The 19,958-nt window shown below is 38.0% G+C and overlaps 1 protein-coding gene across 1 annotated transcript in view; it reads right to left on the bottom strand.

The window, feature by feature from the left end:
- LOC135213359 (uncharacterized) overlaps positions 1-19,958 on the bottom strand; it is a 94,108-nt gene that overhangs the window by 8,115 nt on the left and 66,035 nt on the right. The window contains 14 exon segments of the mRNA XM_064247337.1: positions 197-336; positions 788-965; positions 967-1,015; positions 1,843-2,014; positions 2,905-3,022; positions 3,024-3,133; positions 3,658-3,733; positions 4,298-4,447; positions 7,955-8,067; positions 9,341-9,551; positions 14,805-14,860; positions 16,069-16,273; positions 18,579-18,746; positions 19,026-19,228. Of these exon segments, the coding sequence (XP_064103407.1) occupies positions 197-336; positions 788-965; positions 967-1,015; positions 1,843-2,014; positions 2,905-3,022; positions 3,024-3,133; positions 3,658-3,733; positions 4,298-4,447; positions 7,955-8,067; positions 9,341-9,551; positions 14,805-14,860; positions 16,069-16,273; positions 18,579-18,746; positions 19,026-19,228 (1,949 nt within the window).

Below are 19,958 nucleotides of genomic sequence, written 5' to 3'. Positions count from 1 at the left end.
CCTGTATCAAGTGGACAGTATAAAAATACTGTATATGTACATATTCTTTTCCTACTAAAGATAAAGTTAATTTCAAGTGTATCCTGCATTTTTCTTTTTTATATTTTTTTTAATGTACACCGTGGGTAGCCACAGGGCAAAAATTAACTTGATAATTTCCCTGTAAATCAAAGCAAAAGGGTTTGAAGTTGCTGACCTTCTTAAAGGCAAGGTATTCCATGCCTTTGGCTATCTGATAAGCCCAGCAGAGGAGGTCACTTGAACATAGGGACTCTGGACTGGAACCAACAGCTCTGGAGCCAATGTAGCCATTGTCTGACCCACCGTTGCTACTCTCTGTTAACGAAAGGACCTAATTATTAAAGTTGAAAGGTTTATTCCAGTGTCAGAAGAAAATCAATACAGAGGTAAAGTCGGTTGTGCTTATAACACTTGGAAAATTTAAGTTACTCAAGATTCAAAAGCTTATGAGTTTATGCAGCTTTTAATTTTTGATGTGATAAGAATTTGAAGTCATGAAATAGGTATTCATATTCTTGAAAACAGAGCAAGATGTTATTTCTCAGGATTCAAAGCTTATTAGTTTATGGAACTTGTATTTCTCTATTTCTCAAAGTAATAAGAAATTGTTGCATATGAAATAGGTCTTTCACGCTTCAAAAACATTACGAAATGCTGTGTCTGTTCCATACGCATCTATTCAAAGATGATAAGCAGAATAGGATAAGGGAGTTCTTTAAGAGCCAAGAACTACAAAAATGCCTGCAAAGTACAAGACACTTCCTACCAAAAGTAAAGGTGCTCATATCTGAAGCGACAGGCAGAGGTGAGGAACAGACTCTGTTCTGTTCCCTGAATGGTCCTGGGATGTGGCCATTAGGGCCAATCGAATCTGTCGGTGAGGAAGGCTCTATCCACAGAGACTGGCCAGGATTCTCACCCTCAGCTGTGTAGGTGACCATGTCTTTGGTTGAAGCTCAGATGGGCATACCTCAGTCCTCTGGAGATTCTAGTCCTGTTGGCCAAAAGATGGGAAACATTTATACCAGATGACACTGAAGTGAATCTCATTAATTGGTGACACCTAAAGAATTTACCATGTTATTCTGTTCTTATATTTTATGAAAATGAGACTTTTACTATCTTGTGCGTTTGAAAAAATTCTTTTGGTTATTTTTCAGTCCCATAACCAACTGACAAGCATTTTTCAATTAAAAGTAAAAACTACCAGAATGTTTGCCATTTAATCACCCGAGGCGCAAGAAATATTTTCAATCAGTCTCTTCAGGAAAATATCAGCTATTTTCATGATGCACAGTAATTTTAGTTTCTTACAATAAAAATAATTTTCTTTTTTCATTCAGTAAATCAAACAATATTTATGCTGCAAAACTAAAATAATTTCCCTATGCAGTGACTAGAAGCTCAGTAGTAGTAGTAGTAGTAGTAGTAGTAGTAGTAGTAGTAGTAGTAGTAGTAGTAGTAGTAGTAGTAGTAGTAGTAGTAGTAGTAATAATTAAATAATAATTAAATAATTAAATCTAATAATTTGATAATTAAATAATTTAATAATCTAATAATTAATAATTAAATAATTAATTAAATCAATAACTAAACAATAAATTAATTAAATGAAAAAAATAATCTGCACCTAATATTCAATTCAAGAGATGTACATAAAAATACAGTTATTCTAAAATAAAAATTTCTTGAGAATAATTTTTCCCAGCACCATATAAAGCTGTTGTCCATTTAATGAATATTTCATGCTTATTGAGCTCTCATGACACTTGCATTGTAGTCAGTCACAAAAGGCTTAAATATATTTTTCTTTTTTTTTACCAACCTGGATCCTGATTCGGTCCGGTTTTTGGTGGGGCGTATCCGGCGTCGGTGAGTGAAGGATCTATCCTATCATATTCGTTGATCTGGTTTATGAAGGCCTTTCGCCTGCGACGCATGTAGTCGAGGATGTTGCCGTGCTTGCAATATTCCACAAGGAGTAGCAGTTCGCCTGGAGAATGAGGCACAGATATACATATGAAGAATTCGCATTATTTGGGACACTAGTGTGGGAATCAAAGTTTTAGAGGGTAAAAAGGTTGATTACTGTATGTAATTGTCTTGGGTCATTGTTTTTTTATTTCAGGAAATGTTTTATTTCTTTGTATGTTGTGATTTAACGTAAAAATTTAGAAGGAAACAGGAGGAATTAGTTGTCACATGTCATTTTTTTTATTTCTGGAAGTGATTTACTTCTTCATATGTTAGAAGTATCTACTGTTTTTCTGGACTATATTGATTGAGTATTCATGGCTCATGACCCATTTAAAGAATCTTACATGGAGAAAAGTACTTCACCAAAGGCTTTTCATAATTTGTCTTTTAACTCTTAACAGTTTTTAAATTGGTTTACCATCGTTTACCTTTATGGCAGAACAATTTTTGTCTTTGTAAAAAATACAAAAAGATGTGACCCTATTCTTGGACGTTTTGTTTTGGGCACCCCTATTTCTAACCGTATATGAAAGCCATGATATCTTTAAAATAAGAATATATTTGACATTTAATTGATACAAAAAGGGTAATGAAACTTTCAGAAGCATCTTCTGCTTACAAAAGCAACAAACGATCAGTCCCTTTCCGTAGTCATAATTTTCTATGAACACATCTGAGATTAGCTCTTGAAGTTCAGCCTATTATTTGCAAGTTCCAATATTGTAAAGGTCTGCGCAAATTCATTTACTCTGAAGCACTCTCCTTTGGAAGAAAAACCCCCCACCACTTCTTCATATTCATAAACTTTTAAACCAAAATTTGAGATTAGCTCTTGAAATTCAAACAATTATTTTCAAGTTTCAGCTGTGTACGGGTATGTAAAGGCCTTTACTCTGCAGCACTCACCTTTCGTAGCAAGTTCCTTGGAGCAAGCCCCAAGTAAGTTGACGATGTTGACGTGACGGCCTATATGAATCAAGATCTTTACCTCTGACCTCAGGGCCTTCAGCTGGGAGCTATCAGTTTCGAGACTTCATCATTTTGACCGCCACGGTCGTTCTAGGCTGACCTGGGATGAGGTTGAGAGCCGTGGCTCGGTAGACGAGTCCAAAGGCTCCAGCTCCAAGGAGCTTATCTGAAAGATAACAAAAACGTAAACAAAATAAGAAAATTGCTTACAGAATCTAGATAACTTTTTTTTTACCAGAGACTTTGTTGTTAATTGTAATAACCACAAATGACCATCTTTCCACTTCTTCATGTGGATATAATATATTATAGCTTTGTAGTGACAAGCCGTATCCAAGGAGTGTTGAAGAAATTGAAGTTAAGAGAGTATGCAGACTTCAAAAATGAAATCCAATCCTACTTCTTATCTTACATCATTGGTAAAGTAGCACCTGATAATACGTACGGACATATGACAAAGTAAACGAAATAGTATGCATTTGGTAAAAGTTTCAATCATGCGAAATATCTGCTAAACCTTTCAAGCATATGAAATATCTGGTACCACATCTTTCAAACACACAAAATATCTGGCAAAACCTTTCAAGCACAAAATAAAATCTGGCAAGCACTTCAAACACACAAAAAATCTGGTAAACTTTTAAGTCACACGAAATTACCTGGTAAATATTTAAAGGCACACGACCTTACCGAAACAATCGAATCCCTTGTGACTTCGTACTTGGTGTCGTAGGGCAAGCTCTGCTTGTTCATCCAGGCCAAGTTTCTGGATTTAAGTTATCAGGATCTCCCTGTTCGAACATTCTCTGGTCTTCCAGGCGAATGTTGTAGGCACGTTTCTGTTGTCAAAAAGGAGGATGCATTTATGATGCTGTCGATAGTATATGTCAAACAATATTTGATTTTAATTATTTTGCATTTGTCATATATAACCCATTAACCCTAAGTTTTGTTTTTAAAGCCTGATTTAAACGAATCTTTTCGTGTTAGCAATACGTTAATTTGTAGAGTTTTGTCCTCTTGTTAAGTTTTAAAGAAGGAAGCTATTTATATTTAGTATTGCAAAATCAAAGACTGCTAACATTGGAGATAATCTGAAAAGCATTAATTGTTTGCGTGTGTGATTTATAAAGCAACCTTGTATGATTTATCTATGCCACTGACTCATCTATTGTTGAATGTTCCTTCAACAACGCATGGCAGGTCATTCAAGATTGTCAAGGGTGGCAGTTGGAGGAGCATTCGACCTGCCTAATCAAGACCTGAGGTAAACAATGATAAATAGCAGAATGCGCTTCAAGTGCTTCGCTCTTCTTCTGTCTCTTCTTACCTGTCGTTGCGAATTTTTTATGCAAATGAAGACGCTGAGAATAACAAGAATGCCAGAGAGGGCTCCTATGGTGATGATGATGTTGAAGGAGTCCGGATCAGTCACTGTTATGTAGGCTTCGCTGAAGATCGTGTTGTTTCTGTTGACAGCCTGAGGAAAAGAAAATAAGAATTAACACGTTTCTGTTGACAGCCTAAAAGGGAAACTGCACTGCTTAGTGTGGCCGCAAACTGTGCTTTTTTGGAGCGAGCCCTTAGGAACCAGGAACCCTTATATGAACTTTGCTCTCAAGAATGAAGAGGTTACATGAAATAGGGGCGTGGCGCTGGAATAAGACCCCACTATAAAGTAGGAGACCATAGCTAATAGCTCATGATTAATAAAATTTACTTTAAATATTTACCACTTATTAAATTGCCATACTGAAAATAAATGCCTCCATGAAAATGAAAACATTCAACATCTAAGTTTTTTATAAATTTTGCAACTGGAAAAAAAAGTTTACATAATTTTTCATATACTTATATATATTTTTTTTAATTCAGGAGCAGATATCCTGGTTAAATAAAACTTAATATACATTCAATTAATACCATTTATCAAACAAAATAACTTGACTTGTAAACTATTTCACTTGTGATAAAATTTCGTGTACCTAGTACGTGAATGGTGACAAGGAAGATTGCAGTTCATTTGCATATGTCTATGTTTGTATATAGCACGTCAATTTACATAGCGTGGTTAATATACTGTAAAAAGGGCCAATTATGTAAAAAGGGAGTCATAAATACAAAACTGTAATATGTCCACTTGAGCAAGTTACCCTGATTTGCATTTTCTTCGATATCATCACTAGAGAAAATGTAAAAAACCTTTTAATGGGTGACAAAACTATTATAAATTGATTTCTAATGAAATCAAACTGTCATGACATTTCGATAATTTTCAGAGGCACAGTGTGGTCCTATAGATTGACCAAATTAGCCAGAGAATTTCATTATTTAGCAGAAAAATAACGAAAGAAAGTGTTTTTACCACAACCGTGGGTGTTTAAATTTTCCGTGTTCATTTTTAATTCTATTTACCTACCTCGCATTTGTACTTTCCGGAATCGGAGATTTTCAAGTAGCTGAAGATAATCTTGGGGCCAGTGATTCGAGCGATGAATTTTCTCATTTGCGCCCAGTTTCCTTGAGTGGTTTATCGTCCTAATGAAACACATGGATTTTACTAATGGTTTTTCGTGATGATAGTTTACCGAAACAAAAATAGCTTATCACATCACATCAATATGTATACTAATTGCCTCCACAGGTTATACATTGTGAACAGTATATCAGATTAAAATTAATCCAGTTACCTTATACCACTTTAGGTTTTGGGTTCTGGAACGCCATCAGCGGGGCATTCCAGGGTCAAATTGCCCCTTTCCTCGAGGTTGTGGTCTTGAAGGGGTACACCCCCCTTGTTCTTCCAAACTGGAGGTTGCATGGCTGGTTGTGAAATGAAATGTTACCACTGGAACCATTCATACATATCAAACAATGTTCGTCAAAGGAGATAACCATTTATTAGAGCAACCCATAGATAGGTACTGCCACATAAAAAAGTATGTTATACATATAGGAGAGACTGAAATTAAGTAGGTATACTATAGGATTGGATTATAGAATTTAAGTCAACAGGGTTATAAAGTTTAAGTCAAAGGCCATCCTCTTGGACCTGTGAAGTCCTTTGGCATTGAAAATGATGCTGGAATAATGTTGGAGAGTGTGTGTCATAAGATGGAAGAAGGAGGATCATGAACGGAGGTAGAATGAAAGCGGCTGAGCTAGGATATGCTACTGCAGTGGGGTGCCCTGACGTAAAACTATCCCCCTACGGGAGAATGTAGCGGAAACTCAACATAACTGGCCTGTAACACTTACGAAATAACATGTACCCCAGTTCAGCTTTCGCTTTCGACCCTCTGGCGTTTTCGCAGCGGAAATCGAGGGTGCCCTTCTGTTCCAGCGGTATTTTGTTGATACTGATTTTCGAGACGTACAGGAGATCTGTTTCTTCATCTGAAAGTTAATGAGTGTGATACAAATGATCGAGGGAAAGAATTTTATCTTAGATTGAATAAAGAAACATGAAAAACACATTTTTAAGTCATAGTTCTCCAAGAACTTTCATAGGCAAAACAGTTTGTAGCGTTATTCTCAAAGACTTTGCATTTCAAGTTGCAATCACGAGGGATGAGGATTTGTAATGTTTCTCACAAAAGACTTTGCACTTCAATTTTCAAAAATCCCAAGGTGATGGCAGTTTGTTAATGTTTCTCACTATATGCTTCAAGAATCACGAGAGGATGAAACATAGTCATGATTGGTAGCATGTTTGTCAGTATATTTTCTCAAGGTTCAAAGAGTCGGAAAGGATGAAACTAGTTAATGTTTCTCACAAAAGTTTCAAGAATCACGAGATGAAGCCATAGGGCGACAAGGAAAATTTAGCGCCTCGATGGCATGGTCAGTTTGGTCTTGGCTTGCCACCTCGGTGCCCTCCAGCGAGTTCAATTTTCGGACATTCCACTGTGGGGTCAGAGATGTGTATTTCTGGTGATAGAAGTTCATTCTCGACGTGGTTCGGAAGTCAAGTAAAGCTGTTGGTTTCATTGCTGAATAACCACTGGCTCCATGCAACGTAAAAACACCATACAAACAAACAAACAAAAAAGGAACATTTGGAAGCTTACCTGTTGCAAGATACTTGCGAGAGGCATTACTAGCACTCAGGGGCAAGACACCGAGTTTCCATTCCAGAGGTGGCGAAGTGAGCATCCTATTACCTTGGCATAGGGAGGCGTGACGTTATACCCCCCTCTACGACTTGGACCTTCTTCGCATTCTTGACCTGAATACTGTTGACCTCCACCTTAATATTCAGGAAACCAATTCCAGAATCTGTGAAAGTTGAAGGGGGGGACCATTCAAAAATGGGTCTCATGTGATTCATGAATGTGATATGAACAATATCTAGTTGAAGTATCAAAGTATAAAATAGTTTCATTCATTGCACACGAGTATGGATTTTCTTTACATTAAGATTCTCTGAGTGTAAAAATTATATCCGATTGGATTTTCTTTACATTAAGATTCTCTCATGTAAAAATTTTATCAGTTTTTTTTTTTTTTTTTTTTTTCATATTTTCTGTCTTGTAGTTTTGGTTTAAATTCTTACCTCCTGTTAGTAGGAAAACCTTCTGAGTAGTAGGCCTTCGCATCTTGAAGATTGATGTTTGTTGCAGAACACCTGAAATGAATTAATAACAGGTATTCGAGTCTGTGAAGTATATTTATTCAGAACTATTTTCTTAGGGTCGTCTTAAGAAATAACTGTACATTCCCCAAGAAGATTTTATGCTAGTTTTGCATAAATAAAAGTTAGGTCTACTATTTTATGACATCACAATGGTAGGAATAACTTTCCATGATGTATAAAATTTTAGGCATCAGGATCTGCAGGAGACCATTTTCTTCTTTTTATCTTTTAAAGGAAACCAAGGCCATCTTCACGGGCCCATGCGTCTACTCAAGAGCGTACAGATAAGCTACACAACAAAATCTCCCTCTTAGTAAAAAGCAAATCAAAATTTTTCCATCTAACACTAACCTGTAATATCCCTGAACGAGACTTTGCCCTCCCCAAAAACACCGAATCCTTTGTGAGGCTCTTATCAGCTTGGCCCAAGATACGCCTCTTCAGGAGGTTCTTGTTCGCTGATCCTGCAATGAGAATTGTAACTCAAAACATTTGTTTTTTGAGTTCTTTGTTCCATATTGTGATAAAAAAAAAGAAGTCTTATTTGTAATTGTAATACTAACCACTAGAGGTGGATTGGCATGTCACGATTAAACTACAGAAATGTAAGAGAGTTTTAAACTTTAAATTGATTTTCCTGAAACATAGCAATCTTCGAGTTGTCACTCATCTGGCAAAAGATCGAATTAAGCATAAAATTGAATTTTGGAGATTAATTCTTTCTTGCAGTAAACCAGATCTAATAGCATATGTAGTTATCAATTCGAGAAATAAGTATACTTTAAGCTTGCTATTTTTATCTGATAAAGCGAATTAAGCATAAAATACTATACTGTTAAGAATGGTTTACTCACGAAACAATTAACTGATAAAGAAATTAACATGTTACCAATTGGATAATAGTACCATAAAAACTATCAAAATTGATGTAGCACGGGTTAATATAGGTTAGGACTTAAATTTCTGTTTACTGTATATATCTAGAACATATTCAGGGGGAGGATACAGTAGGGTCTGTCTCTTGAGGTGCTACTAAATCAGTTAGTTAGAAAGTTTTAATCTCAAAAGAGTTTTTCACCTTAAAGAAGTTATAGCTGTAGTTTCCTAAGCACAATGCTTACCTTAGAAACGGCTTGAAAATCTGTGCAGTTGACCTTGCTGAAGCATTCCCTAAATTCCAAAGTCAGGTCAGGCTTTGGGTATCCCGTGCTCTTACAGGTCACTTGAAAATCCTCGCCCTGGGGCAGCATCTTGCTGTTGAAGATAGTGATTGTTGGACAGAGTATTACAATTAATTGGCTCTGATGGGGCCACTCGGAACGAAAAAATGAAGTTATTTTTTTTATTTGGGGTCACTGAAAGAAAACGGAGAATCTTTTTTTTTTTAATTATTTGTTTATTCGGGACACTGAAAGAAAAGGGAATTATTTTTTTTTGGGGGGGGGGTGGCTCTGAAAGAAAACTGAGAATTTTTTTTTATTTGGGGCCACAAAGAAGAGGGATTTTTTTTTTTTTTCGACTTTGTGCCACTGAAGAAAAAGGAATTTTTTTTATTTGGGGCCACTAAAAGGAAAAGGGAAACTATGTTTTTGTTTAATTTCTTGCTTTAATTCTCAGCTGAAAAATCATTATGGATTATGGTTCAAGTCAACATACTGTAACTGTGCCTAGCCTCAAAAATTCTTTCCCGCTCAGTAATTTTTTTTTTTTTTTTAGGGGGCGGATGGGGGTGGGTACCTGGCATTGTGACGTTGAAGGAGAGTTCATCCTTGCCTGGACGTTCCCGTTGTTCCGAGATCAGGGCTTCCAGTGAGTAAGTACCCAATGTCATTCGACGGAGAGGAATCACGAAGCGAAACAAGAACAGATTCCCATTCTCGTGGTCCACTTCCAATTTATGGCGGGTGGATGCCCTGTATGCGGCTGGAGGAGTTCGCCAAGACTTCATCTGCAAGATTGGGGATGATTTGCGTAAGTGTCAGAGAGGCGTTTGTTTCCTTACCGACAATTTAGTCGTAATTATGGGCTCTGCTTTTTTTCCATCTGTCCATCCGCCTGTTGGTGTTTGCGCATGGTAACACTGCGTCCCAGGCTTTAAATATCCTATTTTGAATATTACAGTGTAATTCGCATACAGTAAATTATTAAAACACTTTTCACAGTGCAATTGTACACCAAGATGGATTTTTTATTTTTATTTGCCTAACACTTACACAATAACGTAACTATTTAAAGCCAGGGACGCAGTGTTACCATGTGCGACCACCACAGGCAGATGGAAAAAAACAGAGTACAGTGTATTTGAAGGCCATTTTAAAACCACTGGGGGTTTACGTCTACCCCAAAGTTGTTGGGGTTGTGGCACGGCCACCTATAGAAGCTACTTAACTTCAAGGAGTTCCAACAACGAGATCTCTGAATACTCATGGGTCCACTTATATAGCTGGACAAATAGCAGATACTATGACTGGCCAAGTTGAATGGCTGCAGCACCTATGATGATTGAACGTTTTGCAGTCCAAGTCGAAGTACACCAACTCTCGTCGGGTGCACACACCTAATTAGCTCAATAAGGTCCATCGCAGCTATTAAATAGGTAGATCTAGGGTACTTATCTGCGGCGGCCTAGACTATGTAGCTGCGGTTTTCCTATGCAGTCTTACCTACTGAAAAACAAGAAGTTTTAAGTAAAATTCATTCGGACGACTGTAATTAAATCCCCAGGGGCCAGTACTATATACGGTGAAATACATTGGACGGGACGGTGCCAGGTGGGAATGATTCGGCCATCGTGGTCGGTATATTACTGAAATGAAATACACGGCACGGCAAGCATTTTCAGGCGAAAATGGGGGGGCGGGGTTTGCGCAAAACAGGGTAGGGAGGATGGGGCGGGGTAAATATTTATGTTTAAAAAAAAAACATGAACGCGTGTATATAATATATATACAGGGTTTTACACATATGGTACTTAAGTATAAATTATCAAGTACAAGTCAAAAGGCCATTTTAGTGAATATGAATGAAATATTATTCAATTTTCAAATGATCAGATTGGCCAGTTAACGGGGGTTAATTGAACTTAACAAGAAATGCTGAGAACAATTGTAAAAATTGTGTAACCTGACTGGTGGTGCTCTGCCCCAAACCCCACCCTCCCTTAAAGAAAGTTAAAGCAAGAAGTAACTTATAAGTCAGGATACTAGCCCCAACCTAATCTAGCCTACCTAGTCGAACATGTTTTTTACCGTAAACCCCCCTTAGGAAGGCAATCTTAGAAGTGTAACACATAGGTTAGGATACTAACCTAACCAACCTAAACCTAGAAAAACATGTTACCTGACCAGGGGGGCTCTGCCCACCCCCACCCGTACCACCCCCTTACATAAAGACAGTCTTAGAAGTGTAACATATAGGTTAGGATACTAACCTAACCAACCTAACCTAGTAGAACATGTTACCTGACCGGGTGCCCCCTTACACAAAGACAGTCTTAGAAAGTGTAACATATAGGCTAGGATACTAACCTAACCTAACCTAGTAGAACATGTTAGCTGAACAGGGGGGCGGAGCCCCCCCTTACACAAACCAATCTTAGAAGTGTAACATATAGGTTAGGATACTAACCTAACCTAGTAGAACATGTTACCTGACTGGGGGCTCCGCCCCTGTAACTCCCCTACATAAAGACAGTCTTAGAAGTGTAAAAAAATATAGGTTAGGATACTAACCTAACCAACCTAACCTAGTAAAACATGTTACCTGTCTGGAAGCCCCCCTACATGAAGACAGTCTTAGAAGTGTAACATAGGTTAGGATACTAACCTAACCTAACCTAGTAGAACATGTTACCTGACCGGGGGGTTCCTCCCCCTCTTATGTAAAAAACAATCTAAGAAGTGTAAACATATAAGTTAGGATACTAACCTAACCTAGTAGAACATGTTACCTTACTGGGGCGGGGGCGGCAGATAGAACAAATGCCTCACCTGACCGAGGAGACCTCCGGCTCCCCCTAACCCCCTCTTACAATAAAAAAAAACAACAAAAACCAAGTTCTTGAGAAAGGTGTAAAACATTATAAGGTTAGTGGAATTCCATTAAACCTTACCTAGTAAAATGTATGACAAAGACGGGGGGGCGGAGGGTGTTGGCGTCCCAAACCCCACTTGAGAAAGATGATATATTAAAGTAAATATAATAAGTAAAATGATATCCAAGAAATTGTTATGGATCAGAAAGGCAAGTAAAGGTGAGTATTGAAAAAAGAAGGGAGAAAGAATGCATGTGTAATTTGGAATGTCTAAAATGTAAAAATGTAAATACCATCAATTTTCACGTCATTGACAGAAAGGTCTCGAAACGTCCTAAAACCTTCTAGTCCCACCCCTCAGGAGACTTTCACGGACATGCCCTCATTGTAACGTAATATTGTAAGATATATAGGGCAACTTTATGAAGTGAGAAGTAGTCAGTGCACATATTACAATACTATGATATACAGAACGGAAATAAAAGCTCGAATATTACACGATTACAAAACAAATGAGGAAAAGGAACATATGTAACAATGCATGAATCGCCCCAAAATCCCTCCTGTCGCAATGTAGGGTTAATAATGTAACATGATTGGTTAAATATATATAACCAACCCCCCCAAAGCCCGATCATTTATCTCCTTAGGAAGTTTGTGTGTGAAACTAAAGCTCCCTTATATCACGGCGCATGCTAGTAGGATTCGGCGTCGTAATAGTAGTAGTAATCAGTGGATTTGGTTTATGTAACGGCTCCATTATCGGTTTATTTATCCCTTTATTTCAGTTTGTATTTCGGGTTTCAAATGTCATAAATAAGAAGAAAACAATAACACGGCGAAACCTTCCCCCAAGTGTTTCACCCCGCCCAAACCCCGCATTCTCATTGGTCCCCTTTACCGTAGGTTGAATGGCATAATTCTCCCAAGTGTTTTCCCCACCCACCCAGAACCCCGCATTCACATCGGTCCCCCTTACCATAGGATAGAGTTCAAAGGTAAATTTACAGCCGGCCGAAAAATGTTACTTTAAATTCCTTGTTCAGGAGATAAAACTATATAGGATCTCGTCCACCTGGCATAGTAGTCTAGTTCGCCGCGGTACAACAGCTTAGAGCTACCCACTTGGTATTTGGCTCTGCTGCGTTGTTTTTCTTTGAGCTTTATGAAATAAATTAGGTACCTAGCTAATCGTCAATACTCCTTAGCGATACTCTAAGTATTATCTACAAGCTTGTATAATTTTCAGTCAAATTGTTTGAGTTCTTATAAGAAACAAAATACACCTTAATGCCGTGTAAAGGCAACACAAAATAGACCGTACCTCAAGTTGTAAAATACCTGCCAACGTTTATATTCCCGTCATACCTAAATGAACACTACAGTACTCTATGTATTTTCATAACTCGATAGGCTGGCAGTCGGTTCAAAATTCCCGCTTACCTACTAGTCTGTTCAGCACTAACTTTCAGTTTCCATTGGGAAGAGCATATCAAAACGTAGCCTACAACAGATTTGTCATACGATTCAGGAGCATATCAAACGGTAGCCTACAACAGATTTATCATACGATTCACGAAACATTAATAATGTCACACCGTTTGAACAATCGTTAACCTAGCCGGCCAGCGGCTGTTGCATATCCCAAAATCCCCAACTTACACTAAACCAATTAGTAATTGGAAAAACCCAGTTGCACATCACCGCTTCAACATTCAATATTTGAAGATTTCAGTACAATAGAGCGGAACAGGACGATTTGGCGCCGACTCTTTGGCGCTGACGATTTGGCGCCGCCATTTTGGCGATAGACAGTTTGGCACTCATTGTTTTAGCGACAGTTTGGCACTCATTGTTTTAGCGATGAGCTGTTGTGGCGCCAAGAAACAAACTTAAGGACCATCCGCAAATTTGTGTCTCGTTTAGTGATCACCTCATTACACCAAAGGCTCGTCTGATTTGAGAATTGTAATATTAAGCCAGTTATTACGATATTCAAGTCTTGTTTAGTTATCATATAGTTTTACCAGTGTCTCGTTTAGTGATCATCTCATTACACCAAAGGCTTGTCTGATTTCAGAATTGTAATAGTACACTAGTTGTTACGATTTTCAAGTCTTTTTATATTGGAAAACGTTTTCTTTAGTTCTTGTACAGTCCATACCTTAAATGACCGAAAAAATCTTAAGTAATAGAGGCAAGCCAAAATTTTCACACAACGGATATATGTATGTGTTTGACAAATGTAGCAAAAACGATCCTTCTATCAAGTTTTGGAGGTTTGAATCAAAAATTGAGTGTAAAGGGCGTATTCATACTAAGAACCAGGAAGTAGTGAAAGAAGTAAATGGACATTCCCACGGTGCGTCGGCAGTAAATGTGGAAGCTGCTGAAATTAAAACAAGCGTAAAACGTAAAGCAGAGGAAATGTTTGAAGTGCCGTCATCAGTTGTTAATGTTTGCATTGAAAATAGCTCTCAAGCTGCTCTGGCAGCATTGCCCACATTCAGATGCCATGAAAAAAATTGTACGACGAAAGCGAAATCAAATATATTCTGCGCCTGCAAACCCTCTCAGTTTAAGTGAATTAGTAATACCGGACGCGTACAAACTTTACCTTACGCACGGTGGTCAATTTGAAGACTTTTTGCTTGGAGATAGCAGAGATGAACATGACAGAATTTTAATATTTGGTAGAAAGACCTGGGTAAATATTTTACGTGATTCTGATGTGTGGTACGCCGATGGCACGTTTAAGATGTCTCCTCCGTTATTTGCACAGGTTTACGTAATTATGGCAAGAAAGGATGAAGGACTTCTCCCTATAGCTACTACACGCCATATTACCTAATAAGCGTCGAACAACATACGTGAAAATGTTTCGAATGATAACCGAGATGTCTGCAGAGTTGCAACCAAAGGGCATTTATTGTGATTATGAACAAACAGCTTTTTCTGCAATGACAGAATGTTTTCCGGATGTGAAGTTGAAAGGCTGCTTCTTCCATTTTGCACATAATATTCATAAGCACCTGAAACAACTTGGGCTCCAACATTTGTATAATAATGACCCCGACTTCTCAGTAAAGGCCAAAATGATCGTTGCTTTATCTTTTGTACCTATTTCTCACATGGATGTTTACATCGATGCTTTGGCGCAATATTTACCTGATGAACTCCAGCCGTTAATGAACTGGGTCGAAGATAATTATGTAGGAAGACCTCTGAGGAGGGGAAATGGCCGACGTTCACCACTTTTCCCTACGCAAATGTGGAATATATAGTCGAACGATATTAGGTGAGGACAGGACAAACAATCATGCTGAAGCTGGCGCCAAATGGGCTAGCGCCAAAACCATTTAGCGCCAAATCATCGTCGCCAAAAGAGCGGCGCCAAAACGTACTGGACTCCAATAGAGAACGTCGTCGGCTCACGCAACACAAGGTCATGTGTCCTCTAAATATATAGGCTAACAGCATGGAAGCAATGATAATTGTCCAGGCCGTAGATACTACGACAGCCCAAGTTGAATGGAAGCAACGTGACCTAAGATAAGTCAGTTTTGCAGCCCGCAAGTTAATGTACACACACACCGTCACCTCTCGTCCGTACAAATAACAGTCCCTCGTAGCTGTGAGCCAACCAAAGCGTCGTCTGAACACTACCAGAGCCACACAGTAACTAACTAGGGCTTCTTCGATCTGGCAACTACTTCACGAGAAACTGCGTTGTAGCAGACGAGGCGAGGAGCCTCAGAAAGGATGAATGGAATGTTCAATACATGCGACATTAACGCATCCTTTTACGCAATCTCATAGTTTAATAAATCTCTGTTGCATCTTTCCCCTGCTGATTTTGAAGTCGATGTATATTTGTTCTGTGTAATTTCGTAAGTATCAGATTTAGTAAGTGTACATCCAACCATTTGGCTATATATATATATATATATATATATATATATATATATATATATATATATATATATATATATAATATATATATATATTATTATATATATATATATTAATATTATATATATATTATATATTATATATATATATATATTATATATATATATATATATTATATATATATATATATTATATATATATATGTATATATATATATATATATATATATATATATATATATATATATATATATATATATATATATATATATATATACAGTAAAATGTAAATAGGGTTGAAAGCATATTTTGACGCAAAGATTTATCTAAGACATCTTGTACAGGCTCCTGGATTTGCGTTCGAAAAAGTTATTCACAGAATTATTGAATCGGCCTGCGTCAGTTTTCTACTTTAACCATAGCCAACATTACTATATATATATATATATATATATATATATATATATATATATATATATATATATATATAAACGAGAACAATATGAAATTTAGAAATTTACCTCCTCTCCGCCAAATGAACGTTGGCTGAGGATAAGCAGTGTACATGATGCGTAACGTGAGGTCTTCATCTGGTCCTGATCTCTGTGTCAGTGTCATCCTCCAACAGCACAGACTTACACTGTAGGAGTTGAGAGCTGCCACCAAAGGAAAGCCTATTTTATGAATGGAGTTGAACCCCAAAGGGCATACCATGTGTCTTAGTCCCTGAATGTCTTTTATGAATGAAATTAGCGTTATGTGTCATATTCCCTTGTTTGTATGGCATTAAGGAAGATTTATGCATTTTAAGGAGAGCTTCCTAAAGTCATCATAAGAATAAGTTTTGTCAGGGTATTTTTCTTGTGAATGGTACACCGAGATAGTCTTGTAGTAAATTTTATTGAAATTATGGCGATTGCTGTATTTTTTAGTGAAATAATAATATAATAATAATAATAATAATAATAATAATAATAATAATAATAATAATAATAATGGGCTCCTAAAGAGGCATGATGCAGTCCGGAACCCCACACTATAAATACCATCCAGTCGAATTGGAGGACTGTGAAAAATAATAATAACAACAATAATAATACTTTATTAAAAGTAATGGCTACTTCAGCAGCATTACACTTGTAGAGATTCTTCTCTATTTTGCGAATAGCGGCTTTTTCAGTGCTACTTAAACAGGCTAGTAGAGCACCTATAGAGGTCATGGTAAAATACAGCGTCAAAATAGGTGTATATATTTGAATTTTACAGATAAACTATGATACCATAGTCATCAAGTCATTAACGATTTTCTCTCTCTCTCTCTCTCTCTCTCTTTCTTAAAGCGAGCTTTCGTCTGGAGCTGCCAGACATCCTCGGGCTGGGAAGCTGAGGGTGGACTGATCTTGGTGCGGTGTCCGTCCTCCTTATATCTGTGGTTGACAACAGGGGGGGTCTGCCCCATGCTTGTCTCCTATTGGCTGGTGGCGGTGAGTCTTTGTTTTTCATTGGCTGCTGGGCCAGGTCTCAAGCCACTTTCTTCGGGCCGATGGTTGCGTTGCAGCATATCCTGCAGCCGCCTGGACCTCCTAAGCGGCGCTGTAACATTGATGGGGGGCGTTGCGCTACGCTGTGGGACGTCACGGCTACTTTGATTTCCATCGGCTGCAGGAGTACCTCGTTCGGGGGCGTTGTCCATCCATAGAGTTGTCATGATCGGTGGTGTCATTGTTGGTGGCAGGTCTTCTCATACTCGTAGGGAGGAGAAATTCTTCCTGCGTCGTATTCAGAGTAGGTTTTTATTTGCTGGATGAGTAGCGCCTCCAGCAGGCGCAACCGACGGGCATCAGGGGCCTTCCCGATGATCATCGGGAAGGCCCCTGATGCCCGTCGGTTGCGCCTGCTGGAGGCGCTACTCATCCAGCAAATAAAACCTACTCTGAATACGACGCAGGAAGAATTTCTCCTCCCTACGAGTATGAGAAGACCTGCCACCAACAATGACACCACCGATCATGACAACTCTATGGATGACAACGCCCCCGAACGAGGTACTCCTGCAGCCGATGGAAATCAAAGTAGCCGTGACGTCCCACAGCGTAGCGCAACGCCCATCAATGTTACAGCGCCGCTTAGGAGGTCCAGGCGGCTGCAGGATATGCTGCAACGCAACCATCGGCCCGAAGAAAGTGGCTTGAGACCTGGCTCAGGCAGCCAATGAAAACAAGACTCACCGCCACCAGCCAATAGGAGACAAGCATGGGGCAGACCCCCCCTGTTGTCCAACCATCAGATATAAGGAGGACGGACACCGCACCAAGATCAGTCCACCCTCAGCTTCCCAGCCCGAGGATGTCTGGCAGCTCCAGACGAAAGCTCGCTTTAAGAAAGAGAGAGAGAGAGAGAGAGAGAGAGATATAGAAAAAATCGTTAATGACTTTGATGACTATGGTATCATAGTTTATCTGTAAAATTCAAATACATACACCATATTTTGACGCTGTATTTTACCATGACCTCTTAGGCGCTCTACTAGCCTGTTTAAGTAGCACTGAAAAAGCCGCTATTCGCCAAAATAGAGAAGAATCTCTACAAGTGTAATGCTGCTGAAGTAGCCATTACTTTTAATAAAGTATGCTTGAGAGAGGGTCTCCTTCCTAAGTACAATAATAATAATAATAATAATAATAATAATAATAATAATAATAATAATAATATGAAGGTAGGAGACCCTTTCTCAAACATGTTTTGTTAAAGATGATGGCAGCATCAGTGGAATTGAGTTTATATATGGTCTTTTCAATTCTTATGATTCTCTTCTCATCAGGGCTGATATTTACTAATAGCTATTAGCAAAAATCAGCCCTGATGAGAAGAGAATAATAAGAAGAATTGAAAAGACCATATATAAAATCAATTCCACTTATGCTGCCATCATCTTTAATAATAATAATAATAATAATAATAATAATAATAATAATAATAATAGATTCCTAAACACTCTCTAGACTGAACAAGAAAACATGATTGTTCTTACGCAGTACATCAAGAACCAGGCTCCTGGAAACAGGTCTAGATTCCCTGCTGTTCCGAACTGTACAAGTGTACTCCCCGGAGTGTACATTAGGATCAGCGCTGCTGATGACCAGAGTTCTTTTGATTCCCTGTCGGGCACTGTCTTGCGGTAGAGTCGAATGCTTGCACTCTGGGAAGCGAAGAGTTAAAAAGATAAAAAGTGACATTAGGGAGTATAGAAGAAGCAGGCTGTATGCTTGCTATCTGAGCAGTAAAAAGTTAAAAAAAGAAAAAAGTAGTGATAGTAGAAGTAAAAACAAGTATGCTTTCATGGTTAGTCAGGCTTGCTTAGAATGCAAACCTCCTTTATTCCGTATAGACTGCTAATCCTGAGATATTCACCATTCGAAAAGGGTCTAAAACATTCGAAAGACGCCCAAATAGAAAATGTTTAAAAATCCAAGCTAACCTCGTTTCTGACTGTGTCAGAGTAACTCCAAAGGAGTGACCTGCTGTTCATCAGTGGGTCATGTTCGTATCTGCAGGTCAGATTCACCGTGGATCCTTCCTCGACGATGAAGTATTCGACACTTTCCTGGTGCTCCTTGATGGCGTTCCTCTGCCAGAAGTTGGTGACTGTCACATTGGGCTCCTTCAGGACTTTCGGATGGGCTACGGGAGACAAAATGGGCGGTAAATGAAGAGGAACAGAACCGTCCTGCAGGAGGGTTTGAGATAAACATGGGCGCGAGAAAATAAAGAGACAAATGAAGGTCGTCGTGAACATTCCTTCGTAACAGCAGCAGAAGAACAAGAAAGAAAAAGAAGGATTGTGTACATTCCTTCGTAGCCTCAGAAGAAAAAGAAGAAGAAGAGAAGAGTCGTGAAAGGTTGGAAAATAAACAGGGGAAGTACTACAGAGAACTTTATTTTATTTCCAAAAATTAAGATAAAAGAAATTGAGAATAACCAAATCAAAATTGAGAATAACTACCTTCGCTCTACTTCTTCCTTTCTGAAAACTTTCATATGTCTTCGTAATTTAGTATCTTACGTACAGAGGCTTAATTTATCCTATATGTCTATATGTGTTACTGAAAGCGACGCAATTCACAAAGTCATATCTGCAGTATATTACATTTGTCAAAGAAGTAATTAAGACAATGAATGGGCAATGTTGATTGGATTGTTCTTAACATCCTAATTCCGCATAATAGTGTGACCTGCTTCTCAATATTTTAGTATTACTTAATACATACATATATAGATAAATATATATAAATAAATATAATATATATATATATATATATATATATATATATATATATATATATATATATATATAATTTGACATATTAACTACCAACAAATAAAACAAAATGACAGAAAGCTTGACAAACAG

This window comes from Macrobrachium nipponense, chromosome 42, assembly GCF_015104395.2.
Source record: "Macrobrachium nipponense isolate FS-2020 chromosome 42, ASM1510439v2, whole genome shotgun sequence".
Lineage (NCBI taxonomy): Eukaryota > Metazoa > Arthropoda > Malacostraca > Decapoda > Palaemonidae > Macrobrachium > Macrobrachium nipponense.
This window is presented reverse-complemented; position numbering and strand designations above follow the sequence as displayed.